Source organism: Tigriopus californicus, chromosome 4 (assembly GCF_007210705.1).
Source record: "Tigriopus californicus strain San Diego chromosome 4, Tcal_SD_v2.1, whole genome shotgun sequence".
Taxonomy (NCBI): domain Eukaryota; kingdom Metazoa; phylum Arthropoda; class Copepoda; order Harpacticoida; family Harpacticidae; genus Tigriopus; species Tigriopus californicus.
In genome coordinates, this window is record NC_081443.1 from 10037465 (window position 1) to 10058410 (window position 20946).

General features: G+C 41.2%; 4 protein-coding genes across 7 annotated transcripts in view; 3 read left to right on the forward strand and 1 right to left on the reverse strand.

The window, feature by feature from the left end:
• Positions 1-1290, forward strand: part of LOC131878841 (probable ATP-dependent RNA helicase DDX28) — a gene marked incomplete in the record, with an annotated part of 1803 nt that extends 513 nt beyond the window's left edge. The window contains 1 exon segment of the mRNA XM_059224972.1: positions 87-1290. Within this exon segment, the coding sequence (XP_059080955.1) occupies positions 87-1260 (1174 nt within the window).
• Positions 1291-2784: 1494 nt separating this feature from the next.
• LOC131878837 (transcription initiation factor TFIID subunit 6-like) lies at positions 2785-7926 on the forward strand. 2 transcript variants are annotated; one of them, XM_059224968.1, is made up of 9 exons: positions 2792-3267; positions 4599-4791; positions 4851-5102; positions 5170-5402; positions 5468-5585; positions 5674-5912; positions 5985-6157; positions 7145-7372; positions 7678-7926. In XM_059224968.1, exons 1-9 carry the CDS (start codon positions 3008-3010, stop codon positions 7806-7808), a joined length of 1827 nt encoding a protein of 608 aa, XP_059080951.1. In that variant the 5' UTR covers positions 2792-3007; the 3' UTR covers positions 7809-7926. The 2 variants fall into 2 exon arrangements, with proteins under 2 accessions (XP_059080952.1, XP_059080951.1); XM_059224969.1 differs by lacking the exon at positions 7145-7372 and having other exon boundaries at positions 2785-3267.
• Positions 7927-11315: 3389 nt separating this feature from the next.
• On the forward strand, positions 11316-15161 carry LOC131878847 (methionine-R-sulfoxide reductase B1-like). Of its 3 annotated transcripts, XM_059224980.1 has the most exons (6): positions 11316-11410; positions 11462-11739; positions 14047-14173; positions 14238-14410; positions 14472-14595; positions 14665-15161. In XM_059224980.1, the coding sequence occupies exons 3-6, from the start codon at positions 14064-14066 to the stop codon at positions 14906-14908; spliced, it is 651 nt and encodes a 216-aa protein (XP_059080963.1). In that variant the 5' UTR covers positions 11316-11410; positions 11462-11739; positions 14047-14063; the 3' UTR covers positions 14909-15161. The 3 variants fall into 3 exon arrangements, with proteins under 3 accessions (XP_059080963.1, XP_059080962.1, XP_059080964.1); XM_059224979.1 differs by having other exon boundaries at positions 11394-11739; XM_059224981.1 differs by lacking the exons at positions 11316-11410; positions 11462-11739 and having other exon boundaries at positions 13750-14173.
• Positions 15105-20892, reverse strand: LOC131878834 (multiple C2 and transmembrane domain-containing protein-like). Its single transcript, XM_059224965.1, has 17 exons — positions 19759-20892; positions 19231-19406; positions 18885-19166; positions 18726-18822; positions 18512-18654; positions 18371-18450; positions 18162-18297; positions 17794-18095; positions 17532-17721; positions 17266-17462; positions 16984-17197; positions 16765-16919; positions 16221-16350; positions 16005-16157; positions 15796-15935; positions 15614-15731; positions 15105-15299 (listed from the first exon to the last, which is right to left on the reverse strand). Exons 1-17 carry the CDS (start codon positions 20093-20095, stop codon positions 15210-15212), a joined length of 2940 nt encoding a protein of 979 aa, XP_059080948.1. The 5' UTR covers positions 20096-20892; the 3' UTR covers positions 15105-15209.
• Positions 20893-20946: the final 54 nt, after the last annotated feature.

Genomic DNA, 20946 nt, shown 5'->3' on the forward strand with positions numbered 1-20946 from the left:
TGAACCTTCTATTCCGTCCCCCAAATCGAACGTTCATAGAATTTCTAGTTTTCAAGTGCTATTTTTGGCGCGTTTTGGGGCTAATNCTCTCGGACGCAGGTCGAGGCCATTCCACAAGTTTTACAAGCCGGGGATTGCCTGGTGGCGGCCGAAACCGGTTCGGGTAAAACCTTGGCTTTCGTCGCCCCTGTTTTGCAACGGATTCTCTCAAGTGAGGCCAATCCTCATCGACCGGCGACGGGCGCCCCTTTGGCCCTGATCCTGACCCCTGGCCGAGAATTGGCATACCAAATCTTCCAGGTGGTCCAGAGTCTAGGGTCAAGGTTGGGATTGCGCAGCCATTTGGAAGTGGGATTGGGTCATGGGGTTGCGCCCCACCCCAAAACCAGTATTCAAGGAATACCGTTGGATATCTTGGTGGGTACCTTTGGTGCCGTGTCCAATCAGTACGCCCGTAATTGCTACACCCGAAGTTCGGTGCGTCAGATTGTGTTGGACGAGGCGGATACGTTGTTGGATGACACGTTCAATCCGGACACGATGCCTTTCTTGGATCAATTCCGGGAGACTCGAAATCAAACGGTCCAACGCATTTTTGCCGCTGCTACTTATCCCACGAGCTTGGATACCGTTTTGGGCCATGTGGTGTCGTCCAACGACCTCAATGAGGTGGTCTCCCCAGGGTTACACATGCCTTTGACCCATGTGGAGCAGAAATTTATCCGGGTGAGCCGAGACGGCCGCTTGGAGTACCTGGCCGAATTGCTGGTCCAGGATCAAACCCGGGGCAAGTCCACTCTAGTTTTTAGTAACACCAGTCACCAGGCCCGTTCTATTGCTCGATACTTGAATGATCAAGGTATCCAATGTGCCGAGATTCACTCAAACTTGAACCACTACCAACGAACCAGCAGCTGGAGTAAATTTGTGTCAGGTGAGGTGAAAGTCATATCGGGTACGGATGTGGCTTCACGGGGCTTAGATTCACGGGACATTGGACATGTGATCAATTTTGAATTCCCGCAAAACATGTCAGACTACGTGCATCGGGTGGGCCGAGTGGGCCGAATGGCTTCCGTTCAACATCCGAAAATCACGAATTTTGTGCGGGGTTTTATACAAGTGAATCTGGTGCAAAAGATTGAAACCGCCATTCGACGCAATACAGAGTTGCCTAATGTGAATAACAACATCATCCGCATCATCAAACAGTTTCAAACCAAAAAAGATATGCCTTCAAGATTTCAATTTGAGCCGTGATTTTAACCAATAAAAAAAAAAAGAAACGTACCTATCTTGTAGACAATTTCAATTCTTTAAACTTCCTGGTTCAATTCGTTAATGGTATAGTCTTGGTTGTACAGAGAAACTATTTGAGATTGTTTTCGTTTAAATCTCACACCCGGGTTGAAATCTAATTGCCATGCACGGTGGTGTCAACCTATTTTCATGGAAAAATTCCCTCCAATACTTAACCGACGTTTTCAAAGTCTTTAAAGAGAAATTTCTTTTCACTTCCGGATTTACCTGTCTGGCACTCGAATGTAATAGGATAATCTCACAATGTTAAAAAAAAAAAATAAAAGACAATTGTAAGGGTTTTAGTTGGGTTATTTTTACTGGTTCAAGCACAAAGGTGTGAATCAATGCAATTACAATGACTTTGTAGGGAACTAAATATTGGTGCAAGAGGAATATAATGGGGGAATCCATGGGTAATACTAGCGTTTGCGTACTTTAAGTAATTTCATACATGTTTTACAACACACAATAACTAACTGTGATGAAGTTTTGGTTATCTCACATAATTCAAACCCATAAAAGAGACTACTGTCGGAATTCGCCTAGGCCCTAGGATTTCAACTCACCCAACCTCTACCTACCAATGCTCCTTTTTTTCTTCTTCTTCTGCGTTTTCATTAATGAAGTGGTTTTGTTATTCGAGAAAGGTCATTTGCTAGCCAATAGCTTAATTTACCAGTTGTGCAGGAAGTACGGAGTCTAGTACGGAGTTTGAGAAAGACTTCAAGGCGGCAAAAAACTGTCGAAAGGATTGGCTATTCGTTCCATGGTGAAAGAAGGCACTGAATGGAAAGTCAAAACGAGTCTGTTATGGTTTTCTTATGTAACGGGAATTGATACCATGTACCAAAGATGACCTTACCTTTAAAAAGTACTTGTACTTATACATATATTCAAATCAAACCATGGAACAATGCCCCGTCAATCCATTGAAGGCAGCGCCTCACCCATCAGAAACCATACCTTAACAGCCGATGAGCTGTCAACCATTTGCTCTGTCAACTGGTCTGCCTGGCTGGCTGGCTGGCAATTCACTCTCTTGGTCCGGCTTCCCCCCTGATATAACTAACGACTGGTGTCAAAACCCTGCTTATTACATGGCCAAAATAAAGTATTTTGTCACAACTACAAACCAGCCATTTTCCAATAAGCAGCACTCATTCTATGGTAATAGAACAATTAGAATATGAATCTGACATCGAAAGTGCTGAAATGGCAGAAGAGGACGTTTGTCTGACTAAATAAACAAGATACGCGCAACCTCTGGTTAGAAAAAACGAAAAATAAGACATGGCCCAATAGCCCCCTTACGCTGCTCGAAATATGTTTTACGTTCGGCACTCCAGAGGGCGCTTTGTCATTCAGCCTCTAGCAAATAAAGGGCCGATGGGGCCAATTCCTTGTTATTGAATTATAATGCGTTTGTGTTGTTATTGGCTAATTCTATCAAAATCTTATTTATAATTAATGCCTCGGGTCACATAATGTCCGGAAAAGAAATTGCGTTCAAGGCAAGGCAATAGCAGTTTATGTAGCAATCTACCGTGCCTCTTCCCGTTTTCTTTGGGCCGTGTGACGTTGCAAATAAGGGCCCTTATAACAACCAGCCTCATTGAGAGCCACTAAGCACTACCAAGTAATAAAGCTTCAGCCCCAACTATAATAATAGTGCGCCGGACGACCCACCAAACCAGTCGCCCACACGATGGAAGTGGACAAAGACGACAAAGACGACCTAGGGGTGGCGGGTAGCGGGCTCCTAGGGGCGGCTGGGTCCGATGACGTGGGCGTAACAGAAGGCTCGGCCGCCCTCGGTGGGCCGCTCCAAGACGAGAAAGACACCCAAAGCAGCGAGTTCGTGCTCCGATCCGATAGTGTGCGGTCCTACGCTGAAAGCATCGGATTGAGCACCAATCAGATCGGCGAAGAGGCCGTCAAGGATCTGACCCACGATCTCACTTTCCGGTGGGTAGACAACCCAGACTGACCAAGAACCACTGTCATAGGGACCAGAAGGCTGGGATCGAGAATGGACATATTAAGAGTCAGGTCAACGCTTGGCCTTCTTCTGCTTCTTCTTCCTATAATAAGATTAACCCCAGGACGTTACGACGACTTGGCATGTTGATCCGGTAGCATCTTTCAAGTCAGACTTGGACAAATTTTTAGATAGCATTCCAGATCAACCCTACATTCAAGGATTAGCTCGGTCTGCCAACTCAAATTCGTTGGTAGACCAAATATCATATAAAAATTGAAAGGTAATAAATAGACGAATTATAATCTTTCATTTTAATAGTACTGGGGATTACATTCCCTGTAGCGGTTAGAAAAGCCCGTGAAAAACCAAACCAAAAAAAAAAAAAAAAAAATTGTCACCTCAATTGAAAGACTGGTTCAAAAGTTATGCCTCTTCCAAGTTTCTCACCCAATGAATGTGTAGCTAGCTCTCTTGTGGCAAGGGCTTGATGGCCATGAAAGGGTAAGTTCGTTCATTCTGGGCGTGGTGATGCACTGTGCTCGGTGGAGAGGGCGTAACCTTTGATCCAGTCGTTCGATTGAGCTGAAAATTGAAATGCCTTATTGGAGGCGCTCACTGACTGTCTGTCCTCCGCCTTCTTGGAGGGAAAACACCATGCGTGTGGAAACTGCTTCCCAAATGGAAATCCTCGATCCTAGCATGCCTGTCTAAATTCCAGTGGTTCAAAGTCAGGTTACAAGTTACACGGATTTAATCCTCGGGCGACTTCAAACTTATTTCAAGTGTCGGGCACCTATGAACGTTAGTTGGCTATCCTGCCGATGTTAAACTTAATGTAATCTGATGAGTGACGACCTATGAATGAACCTGATTTAAAGTACGGTTCATAGGACTACTCGAAAAATAACAATGCATTTTGACATATTTTCGGCATTATTTCATTCTTCTGCATTATAATGCTTGATTGTGGCTCGGAGACTTTTTTCATCGCTCAGTTTTTTTCGATTATTATTATTTCAGATAATTTTTATGTCGCGAAAGTTGGACAGCAATTGTCTTCCGCATCCAGGAAAATACCTTTTGTGGTAGAAAAAATATCTGAAACAATAATAATTGTTCAATTCCAGGTTTGCTTTTTTGGCTTTTCAGTTCAGCTGAATTTGATAACGGTAGAGCAATCATAACATAATAGTGGAGCCGACGGACCAGCTAATTGTGTTGCTTACCCTATCAGATTACTTGAGTTGTGTATTTCCTTCGGCTCTCTTTTTAAAATAAGATACGTAAATTGGCTGATTTTTTTCCTTCATTCTAGTCTGAGGCAAATCCTGCAGGATGCCAGCCGAATCATGTTCCATGGTAAACGTGAATACCTCATGGCCAAAGATATCGACATGGCTTTGAAGGCCTCGGGTCTGGAACCACTTTATGGTTCAGTGGCCGGAGAACACATTCCATTCCGATTTGCTTCCGGAGGCGGGCGAGAATTGCATTTTGGCGACGACAAGGTGAGACCACTAGACCTAGATCAAACTTCCGTTTAACACGCTGCTTGAGTTCACGATAGGAAATCGAACTAACCGATTTGAGCGCCGCACCCATCCCCAAAGTGCCCATGGGCGTGAGTTTACGGGCCCATTGGTTGGCCATTGAAGGTGTGCAACCGGCCATTCCGGATAATCCTCCGGCTCAATCCAAAGACCAACTTCAACAAGAATCATCGAATCCTTTGACCAAGCTCAACAATCCGGACGCGAAAGAAAACAAGCTCTCCCAAGTCCTTCAATCCAAACCTACCAAGCTCAAGAACATGGAGACCGTACGTGTCATTTCTGCTTCTAATGATATGTTAAAAGTTGTACATCTAATTGAATCACTCGTTCCAGGTCAATGTGAAGCAATTGGCTACTCACGAATTGAGTGTGGAACAACAGTTATACTATAAAGAAATCACCGAAGCCTGCGTAGGGTCGGATGAAGGTCGCCGAGCTGAGGCTCTTCAAAGTCTGGCTTGCGATCCAGGATTGCATCAAATGTTGCCCCGACTCTGCACCTTCATTGCCGAAGGCGTTCGAGTCAATGTGGTCCAACACAATCTGGCCATTCTCATCTATTTAATGTAACAGAAACGTGTGATGAAGATCAATTCGACGTCGGAACTCATTGAGTAAGCATTTGTTTTAGGCGCATGGTGAAGTCTTTATTGGAGAATCAAACCCTTTTCCTCGAGAAATACCTCCACGAACTCATACCGGCCGTTATAACTTGCATTGTTTCTCGGCAGCTTTGCACCAGACCAGATGTGAGTAATTTTCAATTGAGGTCATTTTTTAGATTTTTTTTAGAGTTGACAGGGTTGGTTTGCCATGATGTGATATGCCTGCTTATAGGTGGACAATCATTGGGCGCTGAGGGATTTCGCCTCTCGGCTGATGGCCAACATTTGCAAAAACTTCAATACCTCCACGAATAGTGTTCAAATCCGTATTACAAGAATGTTCAGCGAAGCCATGAAGAACGTGAAGTCCCCATTGGTGGCCCATTATGGCGCCATTGCTGGACTTCAAGAGCTCGGACCTGAGGTCATCAAAGTGTTCATCGTGCCTCATATCAAGTACATCGCCGACAGGTACGCCCTCAACCGTTCGGCGAAGCGGTTCCGGGTTTTTATTCTCGAGTAACCGAATAATTTGTCTTGCAGAGTGGATCAGGCCAACGATCCCAATATCATGGCCAGTTCGATGGGTAACATCGACAAGATTGCCGCCACGCACATTCGAAATCTCATCATCAAGAGTGTCAGTCCAGTCTTGAAAGGCATTCGACCACCCCCTGATATTCTCGAAGAGTATAAAGCAGAATATGGATCGTTCGGTAATAAGACATAGCATTGCGATTCCCAGTTTAAAAGACCTAATGATCATGGTTAAAATTACAGGTTAATTGTCTTTAAAAAAAAAGTTACCTGTTTTTCGTATGGTCTTTTTGAGAGGCATAAATGACAAACCTGGTGATATGGATGATCTTTGCAAAATGGTTTGTTAGGTTGTAACGGAGTGTTCAAATTTCGTTGAAAGTATTCTAAACACACTGATATGCTAATTATATGTTTAGATACGCTAATTATTTATACGCTGTAATATGCTAATTTTAGGTTGAAGATGATCAAATGTGTGAAATTTTGGTCAAAAAAGCGGTTACCTGATAAATCGGGAACTATGTGAATTGATCAAAAAACGTGAAAGCAAAAGATTAGTCCCTCTGTACAGTCAGTTACAGGCCTGATGCGGCTCCTCGTTTCCCTCTGTCTTTTTTTAAATTCTAAATTCCCTTTACTTTAAGCTACTCCTTTTCAAACATTTCTCCTCTTCTTTTTTTTTTTTTTTTTTATATGACCGTGCTTTTCTAAATTCTTCTTTTGTTCAGTTCATATTTCTCCTCATTTAAAGAAATGAATCCAGAAATCATATGTCACTTGATTCCTTTTAAAAACTACTCGCTTTCCTTAAGATTGAAGTATGCAATTGATTAACTATCCAAAAGGGTTCTTTGTTTTATTTTCTTTACAAAGATCAAAACGTAATCGAACCCACAAAATCCAATTTTTCTGCACCTTGGGCAAGTACAAAACTCAATATTATATCTCAAAACCTTCCTCTCTTGCGGTTTGAAAGGAGAAAAAAATGTCACGGATTTCATCACATGTACTCGTTGTTCTTTTAAGTCCCACTATAATCAAACATGGCGCAGTGGGCAGGATATACCAGAGCCGTACACTTCAGTGCCACATAGTCACATCTTTCTACCCTAGTGGCTCTTGGACCGCTACAAAATTGAACAAAGGTAATTTAACCCTTCTAGGTCCGTTATTGCATGCGGCGGTCACACGATTACGTCAAAGTAGCAAAACCTCGTCCAGCTCCTCTGGATCAGCATCGGGTTCATCATCGGGTGGGGTGGGTGGAAACGTACCCTCGGCCCGTTCTGTGATGCCAGGTTCGAATCCCGTCATGGGACAACCAGGCAATCAGCAACCTCGCATCTATGTGATGAGTACAAATGCCACCTCGGGCGTCCAGAATACACCAGGTAAGATGCGAATACTTGAGGAGATGGATTCGCTCTATGAGTTCGTACTATGCACTTGGGATTTTTGACGAAATATCCGTCTGTTCTAATGCGTTTTGGGATCAAACAGTGCGTGACTTTTGGGTTTCATAAGTCAACAAAGTCCGCAATAGCTGAGATAATTAGTGCAATCGTTCCTGACTTTGTAGGACATCCAGTAAGCATTGTGAGGTTTAACTACGCGTTCTGAGGCGTCAATTCAATTGTCTTAGTTGCTTTGAGAAATGTTTTTTTGGTCATGTTTAGACTGTTCTGTTTTATTTCAGTCCAAATGGTTATGAGTCCAACCGTGGGTACGCCTTCGCCCACAAATGCCAGCGGACAGCCGAGAATGATGATCCAAACGCCAGGGGGCGGAGTTCAAGGCGTTTTCATCCAACCCCAAAATCCTCAATAGAATTTCTGTTTGGGATCCGACGAATCCAAATATTTACAAGCTACCTTCTCGTGTCTGTATAATATATGCGAAATCCTGTTATCAATCATATTGCGAAATGAACCCCAAACTACGAACATTTTTTTTTTTCGGACTACTTTTTAATTACTGGGATCGGAATCCCAGTACTTCAAGACGAGCAATTTATTCATTTTACTAACTTTCATTTTCATATGTTATTTGATCGACCAACGAATTACGGTTGGTGGATCTGGCTTACCTTTCAATATAAGGTTGATCAGGAATTTTTGGTCTAAAACCTGTCCGAGTCTGCCTTGTCCATTGGTTACTACTTTCTTAAGGGACTGCAAAAGTAAAGACTGCGACGATCCTTTGTTTGTAAGACGAACGTACAACCGCTTACCCTTCTCTTTAGAGTTTGAAATGAGAACATGAATAACCATATGCACCTCATTACTCTATTTAACTAAAACTCATTGCATCTTTAACCGATTCACGAGCTTGGAAAGTGTTTTGTTGTTCTGTTGTTGTGACAAAGCTTCTTTTTATTGTTGAGTGACGCCCAACATTTATTGGTGGGATTATTTTTATATAGGGGATGTCAAGTGAAGGAAATTCAAGGAAGAATGTGGTCTGGCACCCTTATTTTGGACATTTTGGGGAGGGAGAGCTAAGACAAACATCACAGTCAACTAGAACCATCCGCCATTGAATTTTCAATAACCGAGTGAATATGAATATGAGATGAATATGTTTGGAGTAATTCGGTGAACGCATTATCAGATTGGCTCGATATCACAATGATATTTGCTTAGATAAGGAGGTAAAATGAAACAAATGTCATAATTCAATGCATGCACAATGCGGTTTGGCTGGGCATGTTGTCTTTGATTTTACTCCATGGAATTACGTCAGTTGTTCATGAACGCGTTCACTTGGCAAGCCCTATAGGGCATTCCTATTCAGCGTACAAGAACTTTGAAATGACAAAAAATTGCAATGTATATTATTCTGCTTTTATATTTGACTTTCATTCAATGAATTTACGTAAGAAATTGGCAGGGTTATTTATAAGTGACATTGCTATGTATAGCATGGTTCTTAAATGTGAGAGATCATCTAACCCTTTCTTGGAACATATATGAGCTAAAAGCACGTTAAAAGGCCAATTTTGAACCACGTCAATCCAATTCATTTTCGATCAATAAACATGGCAAGTTGAATTTGTTTAAATAACAAGTAAACAACAGAAAAATGATGAATGATAAGACAAATCGGGGGAACTAATACAAGTATAATATCACGCAAAATATTGTTTGATTCGCCGGTTATAGTTCAGGACTAGGTTCCGGATTAGCTTGGTTTAGATTTCAGATATAGAGTATTTACACTGGAAACTTTACACTTACTGGCTCTAAAATTCATTAGGCAATGAATATAACACTGAGGAGCATAATAAGATAAATGGCACAAATGGAATTTAATGGCACATCATAAGAGGCTTGTCGGGAAAATAAATGCAAAGGCGTAAGGCATGGAAGCCTAACTTAACCGTTGTGCAATCCCTCCCATTAAGGCAAATTTTGAAAAGATGAGAACCATTTCATAAGTTCTTAGCTAATTGATCCGGAAAACTTTTTCTCATCAAAACTGATTTTAAGACTCCAAAGGAGCCAATTTTGTGATACTCGGTTTTCCTTGATTTAGCTATACAATCGCCCTCAAATTTGGTTTACTCATAAGGGAGCTCAAAAATCATGCGGACAAATAGCTCAGGCACGAAAATATGTGCTTCTATCCTTGGATACAGTGTGACACAACAATTTTGGGCCGATTCATGTTTCCCACATTTCAACTGCAGACATCAACTCAAATTTACGGGGTGCTTCCAAAATCAAAATGATTTTGCTTCGCATTTTTTAAATCATGGGATGCTGAAGTTGAAATATGATACGACCTATTTTGAGCAGGTTTTCTCAATTCAGTGCTTGCTAGCGCTGACCTTGAGTGAACTATTTCCATTATGCTCAAGCATGTTAAAGCCACTGGGCAAACTTGAGAGTGATGTTATTTTTAATCTTACGAAGGCGGGGCAGAACGCCAAGGAGATCAAAAAGCATTTAGACATCGCCCATATCACTTCTTCCCTACAAAATCAGTTTATAAATACTTGATGATAAAACCTTTTTTCTACATTTCTAAGAAAGTAAAATCAGGCCTGGTGGCGTTAACATGCTTGGAAAAATTGAAAGGTTAATCGTGGTCAGTGATAGCAGACATTTAAGTTCACAAAGGTTATTCAAAATAGGTCGTACTATATTTCAAATTTAGCAACCTAAACTATCCGAGCAGTCTAAGGAGAAGTACAAAGAGGGCAAGAAATTTCGCCCAGTTGTCAAGGGTTGTTGAAACCTTTGATGTAAAAAATGTTAACATTTAATTGCTTGAAATTACATTCCCAGTTGCGGTAAGGACGTTTGCAAAGTGCCCAAACAATTGACAAAACATGAAGCAAGTTCATTTTGACATTGAGAGGGTATCAAAGAGCGTCAATAAAGTCATTGAGTTAAGTGGAGACCACCGTGGTTAAAGTGCTTTCCATTCTTCTCTCCTTTTGCTCATTGTGGACAAACAAACTGAGAAATACAAGAATACGCTCTAAAATGCCCGACTTTAACAAGGAACTTTTTGCTGACCAACTTATTGCTGATATATTCAAACACCATAAATACATCACTAACCCTTTTGAGAGACCTTTCAAATCCTAAAATTACAAACACCTTCGACATCCAAATGGTAATAAACAGAGATCTATATATCATATTCTTGCAGCATATCAACAATTGTCAATCATCATATTTTTCCATTGAAGTGTGCCATAAAACCAATAGTAAATTTAGAAAAAATGATGTTCTCAAAGTTAGTTATCAATATCTTGTGGAACTGTGCATTGCCTAGCACTATTTTGTTGCAAACAGTGATTGCCAAAGTGTTGACGCGATGCAACAATCATGCAGGATACAACCTCCTGTAAAATGATGATTTACGTGTCATAATTGTCTGGCATCTGAGAGCCTACTCTCTCTTTACCATGTTTGTTTGTCCGTACCTAAACGAAGCAGAGGGCGCTTCCTCCGCGCAAAGAAAAGGACTATTGAATAGAACAAATGGATACAAATTGAGAATGGTGGTGTTTTTCCATGCGCCCGCGATTTTGATGTCACACTGTACACCAGTACTACATACGGTGCATCGGAAGTTTCTCGTCTTCTTTGTCATCCCCGATCCTGTACTCTGTACAATGGTCGCCATGAAAAAGTAGAAAGCCAGCTTCCTGCCCACATTGACGCGTTTCCACCAGAACAGAACATGTTGGATAAAGAGAGAGAGAAACAGAGATGGAGGCGAGGGGGGTGAGGGACATGGAAAAGGAACGAAGGAACGCCGTTAACGGCGTTGTGCCCGCAGCTGTCGAAGTTGCTTCTCTCCTACCGTGGAAAGGATGACGTAGAATCAATGTTAGACATGTCTTAAGCTCCTAAAATACAACTGCATTCACATACTTAATCTTATCATTGCTTGGAACGAGCTCAGCAAGGGAGGTTAGTAGATTGAAGAAGCATAGTAACATGCATTGAGAGGAATAATTACAGCTGTAAATCCGGTCAGTGATGGCGTTCCTGTTTGGGTTCCTTGTTTTTGGATCCGAGGGGAAGTGAATCAAACTCTTGGACTGCTTCTACGCGAGCTAATGTATAAATCGGGCTTGACGTCCAGTGGAATTTTCTACTACGTGAGTACCTGAGCTCATTTGGGCCTCATTTAGCAGTCAAATCCAACCTTCTTCAATGTCCACACCCCTAACCGAGATCCATTGAAGAAGCTTCCAGTCCCACATTGAGACGTAGACATCGTCATTCTACTAAATCGGGTAAGTTGTACTGACTTCTTGGGCAATTTTGGACAGTTTATGTTCCGCTAGGACCTCTGTCTAACTATGATTTGATGATCTAAGGAGAGCTCCGTCCTACGTTTTGCTCTTCGGGAATGTCAAAATCCAGACGTTTGCTGACAATCAAAACTCTGAGAGGAAGAAATTGACCTGGAAAAGAACTTGATTTAGATGTATGATTGTGTACTTAGTAGGGATCAAGGAGCGTTCCTTGAACTTAAACTATATTGATAAGGAACCTGAATTTTGACCATGCAGATAGATAATTCGGCAACAAAATGGGAAGAGGCCAAATCAGTTTTATTGTAAAACCTATTTGAAGAAAAACTTGGCTGGTTGGTATAATACCTGCATTTAGTGTTGAGTGATTTCTTTAATAAACAATATGTAACACCAAGCACTACCAATGTAATATGGATCTGTGAGTGAAAGTGCATTTCTTTTTCCTTCCTGATTTGTGAATGGAATCTCCACGAACATCAAATGAAATATTTACTATTGGTGTTTACCTTCAAAAAGATGTAACATTCGACCCGCCATCAGTTTCGAGTTGGTAGCACTGTCTGCCCTTGATCACAGGTTTGAACTAGAATTTTGTTCAATAATTTGTCCAAGTCATACAGATAAGTTCATTGTAGATCAATGACACTTACTTGTCCTTTTACATTATCACTGAAACAAATTCATTTTTTGACAAATCAAAGCTCAATAGCAAAGGAAAACTTTTAATTAAAAGTCACACTTTAGGTGTTCAAATCCAAGAACAGACTGCGATCTGCGATCCATCAACTGATTACTTGTACAACATTCATACAAAAATACGTGTCACTTGATTGATTCCAAATTTGAAAATATTTCAGATGACAATTTTGGCCATTTTGTCATAAACTTAGCAACACTAATTGTACTGTGATTTTTTTGAAACTTTATATTCAAATAATATCTGCATGATACCAACTACTGGAGATTTCATTCCCAGTAACGGTAAGGAAATTTGCGAACAAACAGAATGAGAGATTATCATGTGGTCCAACACTCAACATTTGGGCTCAAAATACAATTTTTTTTGGTTGCAAGCTAAGAACGTGCTAAAGCAGTTTCGTTTTAATTAGATTCTTTGATTCAGAATTTCCTTGCAATACATTTATTTCATAGAATGACCAGATTCTCGACACTAATGGACTGGCTCCCCTGAAAGTTTACGGTTAAACATATCAAAAATTTTGCCAATCACGTTTTCCAAAGTTCTGATTTCAGACCTAACTTGATCGTCCAGAAACTAGGAATCATCTCGTAATGAAGCAAAAGTGAAAGTGAAATTGCAACTTTTCTACTTTATGACCAATACATATCAATTCGTTCCCTCTGACCGAAGAGTTTATCACCATTTTAGACATGACTTGTAAAAAATCACGCTGACTTTTAAGCAGTTTTCCTCACATGATTCCTCAGCCAACATTTTTTGACCGAGAACCGATCATTGCCTGCCAAATGGAGCATTCCAAAGTGTATTTTTGGCATTGAATTTTCACCATTCAAGTGTGAAATAATACTTTTGAGAACCCTTGAGAATAACCTCAGTCAGACTTCCTGTCAGATTAACAGAGCACTTAAACTCCCATTATCATGTAGATTTCCCCAAATCATCGGAGCATATCCAACATCCAGTATCCAACGGTTGACAACAGTTGAATCATGTTTGAAAAGTGTTTATCAAGTTCAAATTACAGATACTCATTTCACCTTGTTGGGCACCTCTCATTGCCTCAATGACCTTGAAGCAAATCAACACCAACCATAACCGCAATTGTTCCTAACACGCAATGTGCACGTTAGCCATTTTGTTTACCCTCCGAACTAAGCTTTGTGTACCTTTCATTGCCAATAATTAAAGGTGATTGATTGGTAAAGGTTATTCGTTCATTTCATACCCCCTTGTACTATTTTATCGACCACGTGTGGGATATGGGATGACCAGATCGGACACAGAACAATGGCTAAGAGTAGTAAAGCCCCTCTCTTGAAGTGTTTTGGGGGCTAGCTGACTGAGAAGATCGAGCGCTCTCGAGTCCAGTTTCTGACTCATGCTAGTGTGTACATTCATTCAGTACATACACATATGAGCACTTGGAGCAGTCGAAAGAGGCCCAGCAGATTATGCTACAGTGGCAATGCTTGCAGATCTGGAAATGTGATCGGCCCAATGGATAAGTGATACTTTTAGTCCGGGCATTAGTAGTGAACCGCGAGAAGAACTGCCAATTTCAGCTATTTGTGGTGATTTAGTTTTCAGTGAGGCCACAATGCCGATCAAACCAGAGCCAGAGGCCACCATCAAATTTGACAAGGTCGAACTTCGGGAGCGCTTGGACCCCATTGAGTACCTGGTGACCCAAGAAAAAGGGACAGAGAGGTACGTTATTTTCCTGATATTGGTGCTATGGTGTAGGGACTAACCTAGGGAGCTTCTTTTCCAGACCATTTACCAACAGATATTATAAACACTTTGAGAGTGGCACCTATGCCTGTATCATCTGCAGTACAGAGCTCTTCGATTCCAACACAAAATACGAGTCCGGATCCGGGTGGCCCGCGTTCTATGACATTTTGGACCAAAATAAAATCATCAAACGTCACGATGCATCCGGAGGTGAGGCTTTTTGTGTTTATCTTGAGTGTGATGAATAATAATTATTCAATTGGACTTTCAGTGGGGGCTAATCTCTTGCGTATCATTGCCAATCCGGAGTTGATCCGCACCGAGGTCTCTTGCAAGCAGTGTGGCTCACATCTCGGCCATGTTTTTAAAGATGGACCCAAACCAACAGGCATGAGGTAAGACATATTAAGACAGAATTGGATTTGGCGCGTCTTTTCAACCATTTATTGTTTTTTTGGGGCTAGGTTTTGCGTCAATTCAGCGTCGTTGAACTTCATACCCGCGAGTGAGGATATCGACCAGACTGACTCCTCCACAGAGCAACCAAAGAAAGAGGTCATTACCCACTTGGCCACCATTGATGGGTGTGGAGCGGATGGAATCTGCACTTTAAAGTCTCGGAAGGCATTAATGGAGAAGATCAAGCAAGATAAGCTCTCGAAGGAGGGCACGCCTCCCAAGAAAGAGGCCGAGAGCACGGCCCGATGACAGTTTGACTACTTGTAACATCACTCTATTGACTGTATTTTATTTTGAAATTATTTCCTCCCTTAAATGTGAAGAGCATCTGCAAGTGCCAACCCATCTCCCACTTGAGATACATGATCGAAAGTGGATTATCTTTGCCCAGAACCTCTTGTAAGACTAGTCATCAGAACTCGGAGAAAACGAGTTTGCCAGGATCTATGATGTAAAATGTTTGGTATTCAAGAAATACATATAAGGATTTAAACTTGACAAATGGTAACAATGAACAGGATTGGAAATGCGTTTGGAAGTGTAATCAGGTTCAAATGACTTCGTTGTCGCCCAAGGGACGTCTTTTGGCCACCACCTTCTTGGCTGCTTCATCCGGAGGCTGAAGTTCCCGGAAATCTTTCTGTTGGATAAAACATAAGACGAATAAGGGTGGGAAAAATGAGTAATTATTTTCATGACAGACAATGCGGAAATAATTGGGGAATAAGTTTCAAAACTTGAATTGTTTATATTTAAAAAGAAAAAAACATTTTCACGTTCATAGTAAGTTCATCGAAATGCATAAGCCCTCAAATTGGGAAAAAGTGCGTTAGTGATCGATCGAAACTTCACGAAGTGTGTCTGATTTGTGGGGAAAATTCGCCTAATTTCAGAACGAAATAATCAGGATGAATTGGGAGACGTTCAAACCAAAAATTCGGATACAAAACTCACCAATTCCTCATTGTCCGGAACTCTAGATATAAAATCTGCTAACTCGTTGTTATCGGTGGACCTTGGTCTGAGCAGCTTTTTGGTGAACTTGTTGATTCCCCAAACAAAAATAATGGCCCTGAAAGAGCCATCTTTTAGGAATAATCACTAACATTAACTAGAATATCAGCTCAAACCTTTACCTTAACGGCACAAAGTAAAGAATCAAAGTAACGATGCAGAAAATAACAAACGCCATCCAAGATAAGAACGGCACACTAAAGTTGAACACATTTCCCAGACTCTCCAAAACGTGGGCAACCAGTCCCAATCCATTTTGAACCTAAAAGCACAATGAATTGATCAATAATGCTTTCAAATTTGGCGCCAACATTTTGGGATTTTGGCTCACCATCAGGGTGACTTCCTGCATGGCTTGCATCTTTTCTTTCAGACTCTTTTTCTCGCCTTCCTTGTCTTTCCCATCGGTGACGATTTCTTCTTCCTCATCATCATAATCTTCGTCATCTTGAATGGTTCGCCATCCTCCAGTCACAGAAATCACCTAAGAGTTCCAAACCATGTTCCACTCTTCTAATAATATTTGAGTACTATCTTTTATTCTCACAATGATGTTTTTGATGAAAGGGATTAACAACGCCAAGGTCACCATCCAAAGTTCCAAGAAGTAGACTCCAAGAAGGAATCCCACAAAGCAGCCTGCAGATTTCCACGGATTCTCCCAATGGAGAACTTTTCTGTAAGATTAAATTCTCTTTGACTGAAGTGGTCTTATATTGTCTTCAAATATGCGTTTACGCCTTACGACAATCCAACCTATTATGGCTAAATTCATTAATATATATATAAATGTACATTTTAGGGTTAGAATGTGATATTGAAATACGGGTCAAATTCCAAAACATAAACAAGACACGGTAAAAGATGTGAAACAGAAGTAAAAATAGATGCAATTTAAACAGAAACATTTGTGTCAATGTATTCATTGATACATTTTGTGACTCTTTCTAACATGTCCATTGTTTTAAAATGATCTGAATATCAATACTTTCGAAAGTTTTTGATCAAAACTGACCATTGTGCAAATAATTCCGATAATATTGTAATAGTATTGGATCATTTCGCAATCTCAAGATAACTGAAATACGTACCTGATTTCTTGAAATACAACATCTGGGTTATAATCGGCAGTGGCGGCCTTGACCCGGTTCAAATTTCTCATGAAGGTCGCATGTTTGAATTTGGTATCAGATTTATCCTCGTACTTCAATTGCTGAGGGTTGATCGTCCGAATTGCAGCCCGAAACTAGATAATTTTGGTGGAAATTAGTCTGACATCTTCGATCATTGAATCTCATTCACAATCTAACCTTGTTATAAACGAAGAACATTTCTAGTAGAATCTGAGGTGAGTCGCCTTTGGCGGATTTTCTCAATTTTTTATCTTTGAGGAAATACCATCGTCTTTCGTTGTTACGGATGCGAAGTAATGGAACCCTGACCTTCCCCAAGAACTCATATTTGTGATCCTTATCTTCATCGTAAACCGTGAGATCCAAGAAATCATGAATATCTTTCACTTCGCTACAAAAGTGAGCAATGATTATATAATTTCATTAAAAAAAAATCTATTGAATCAAGAGAATCCTTACAATTGGAACACTTTGGACCAGGTCGGGGCGAGGGTCTTATACTCCGTGTTTGTTTGAAGACGGCTGTTGACGAGTTCCAAAACGACAAACGGGTCCGATTTTCCTCCAAGGTCAGCAGAGTGTAAACCTTGGGCCTTGAACACCTTCACTATCAAGTGCCCTACATCTTTCATCTTGTAAAAGGTGTTGGCAGCTTTCTAAAAAGAAACAGTATAGATCTCAAAACAAAAGCCGGGTAAATTCTTATAGAAAAGAGTTGTACTGACATATTTTTGAATCAAAGATTTTTGCATCGAGTCCAATTCATCCTCCCATTTGGCTAAATTTGAGGGTGCATCGCCCTTTGTTGTTCCTGAGATGGTCACTAGAATGTTCATTTGGCCTTTCCCATTTTCAACATCCCTCCAAAGGTTATGGGTCACTTCCTTGGCTAATTCTTTCAAATTAACTCGGACTCTGGAGTAAAAGAGCCAAAGTGAATTCCGCACCCAAAACTAGTCACTCAACCTTGATTGACACACGAATCACCTTCCCATAAAGTCGTCTTTGGATCCAATATCCTTGTCCCAGATGGACATTTCTAGCTCACTATCGAATTCCTCGTACCAGTAAAGGTCAAAGCCTTCCCTCCATTTGGGATTGATAGTGTTCGAGATGGACTTGGTCTTGAATTTCTCTCGACCAAGTGCGAGTTTACAGTATGGATCACTTGAATCTCCCGCGTCCATTGCAATCAAATCCCGAGCTTGAACCATGACCACGTGGACGACAGCTGACCAGGTTAGACCTTTACTTTTTCCGCCTTTATTCAGCTTCTCAGCCCTCAGCACCTGTAATTAGTACAATGTCACGTTTGGTTTGGGATCGACCTTAATATTTGCATTGTTGAATTCAACTTCGTTCATATCCTCTTTGGAGATGGGAAGGAGACTGATTTTGATATTGATGGCCCCTAAGGGCTTTCGTTTTTTATTCTTCTTGATCAAATCCTCATTGTCTCCATTCTTTAGATCCAAGACCAGTCCTGTCATTCTGAAAATTTCCACGATTTCGGATGTCATTGTTGCTGTGGACGCGATAATAGAATTAAAAGTAAAGAACTTACTTTCCAAGTTGAAGTGACGTCAAGTCCAACGTTGTTTCGCCCATGAAGTCATCTGTTCCAACCAAATCTTTGTCGTAGACCTACAGACAAACTGTCATTCATTAAAATGGGTAAGTACGAAGTAATCTGATAGTAGGTCACCTGGAATGTCACGGGCTTGAAAGGGTTATCCACGTATGAGATGAAATTCTCCTTCCAAACTGGACTAGTTGTCTTTTGGACGACTCTAGTTTGGAACAACTTTTCTTGACCGTGGATACACTTTAAATATGGATCACTCGTCCCTGGAGAAGCAAAATTACTGGAAGTTACGAAGACGTTAACCGCAAGATAAGACCATCTGTCAATTACTGACCTCCTCGGTCCATTGCAATCAACCCTTTCCCGGAATTAACATGGGTATGAATCTTGAAAAACGGATGTTTTCGTAACTCTATTTTCCTCTCTTCCTCCTGTAAAGAGCATTATCAAACTCATATTATTCCTAAAACACATCTCTTAAATGCAGTCTTACAGTGAGCTCTTTGGGTGCCTCGATCGGCTCAATTAGCTCCTTGGTGGTGTCACTGTCATTGTTGTCCTGGATCGGATCTTCTATATCTTCTACATGGGCAAGTGGAGCGAGTTCCTTTGTTGGACTCTCATCCACATCTTCAACATCAGCATAGTAAGAATCTCGATTTCCAGGCTGGCCATTATTAGTCGTCCCATTTCTCTCCAACCCACTCTCGAATCCCTCATCTTCATGGGGAGTCACATCGTATTTGGATTTGCTTCTCCGCCTTTTGATCTTAGACTAGAGAGAAAAAGGCCAAATTAGAACTTGGATCCCCGATGGATCTGCCCTCAAAAGCACATACTTTGATGTTCCCGAGCAGATTATTGGGCCTTTTGGCGTGAATTATCTTTTTCTTGCCATTCTGTGGAGGCACTCCGTCGTCTCCACTGGAGAAGACGTCAGATTCGTCCATTGAAGCTCGCTGTCGTTGGCCTTGGTGTCGACCGATGATTGAAATAGGTTCCAAGTTGAATTCGTCTAGAGGAACAAGTGGAACAATAAGCTAATGTCATCCCATCACAGGTGGTCAAGAACAGATGTGCATAGACCTGTGTAACTCCACTGACATGCTTTACTTTTACTCCTGGGCCTGTTCCAAGGTCCTTTTCTAGACATGGACATCTATACCCTAGATTGCTGGGTGTCAACGTTGTAAAAGCAAACGTCATGGCCTTGAATGACTCATTAATTAGCATCTACTTTGTTCTGATGTATGACTAACTATAATCTCAAAATCTTTCAAAAGGCCATATTTGAAAAGCCTCCATCTCCAATATGAGTGAACTACTTTTTTTACTTTAGCTACACTTTTTTTACTCACAGGACTTACCATAGTGATTGGGACTCGAAGACCCGTCAAAGTGGACACTTCTATACTTTCCAGCCCTTTCCTCGGCTTTTTTGCTCTTGCTCGAAACTTTTGACTCAGATGAACTTCGACAGAGTCTCATCCCTCCTTGTTCTTCCGTTCGATAGCTGGATTGGTGACTTGAATAACTGGATTTGCTTACGAACCCTCCGGTCCGTGGAAGACTTGACTCGCGATATCTCCCAGGTTTGGTCCGAGAAAATTCGGTTGGGATGGACAAACAGGAAGCAGAGAGGGCCTCGTGATTGGCTCGACCTCTGGACGATGAAACGGGAGTCAGTGGAGGATTCAGTTCCATGGATTTTTGTGGCGCTTTGGTAGCTCAGTCACTTGATACTCTCAAGTGACCTGACCAAACTCACAACTTGAATATCAATGGTTCCACCTTCCAAAGACATATGTTAGGGTTCGAATAGATCTTAGTGGCCTTGCCTTTGTTTTGGAATGAAGAGGGTCCTGTGCAGTTGTTCTCGGGTTTGGATCAAGCTGTCATTGTGAAAGTAAGAATATTTTTCTGGAACACTTGTGCATGTTTCTTGAACACTTCTCATGCAGGGTCCAACACTGAATTGTATTGCTTTACTGTCAGTGAAAGGCCGTGGAACATGTAGCATAAGTAATCTAAAGAGAACAAATAGCACTGATCAATATTGTATGTGTGAATCTAAATCCTCAGGGGTATGTTCAAAATATGAAGAACAATAATTGATTGTGTTCCACTGGAAGTTGACCCTAACATAGATGGTGCTTTTGCTTTGAAGACTTGACATGTGTCAAAGGGGCGAGGCTCAAAGCTTGGATCGGGTTTCCCACTAGACAGCCCATATTTGCACTAATGAGGTGCTCCTAAACATACATTAAATCTAGACTCTTCGTTTCATTTCATGCGTCCAATCACAGTAGCAAGCTTTCCAAAGCGATTTGAAAACTCTTAGAAGATCGCGCGATGTATTTTCACTTTTTCAAAGAAAGGTTTGGGGGGCTCAACGTCTCGAATCTCATTAGGAGCGAAGGTGTTCCAAGGCTGGATCATTATCGTCTTCCACTTGACATTTTTAGACAGGCTGTCGAAGAATTTTGGAAAAGCATCTCCCTGTTTGTTGTGGGCTATGAGGATGCGACGTGCTGTTGTTGATGTTGTTGATGATG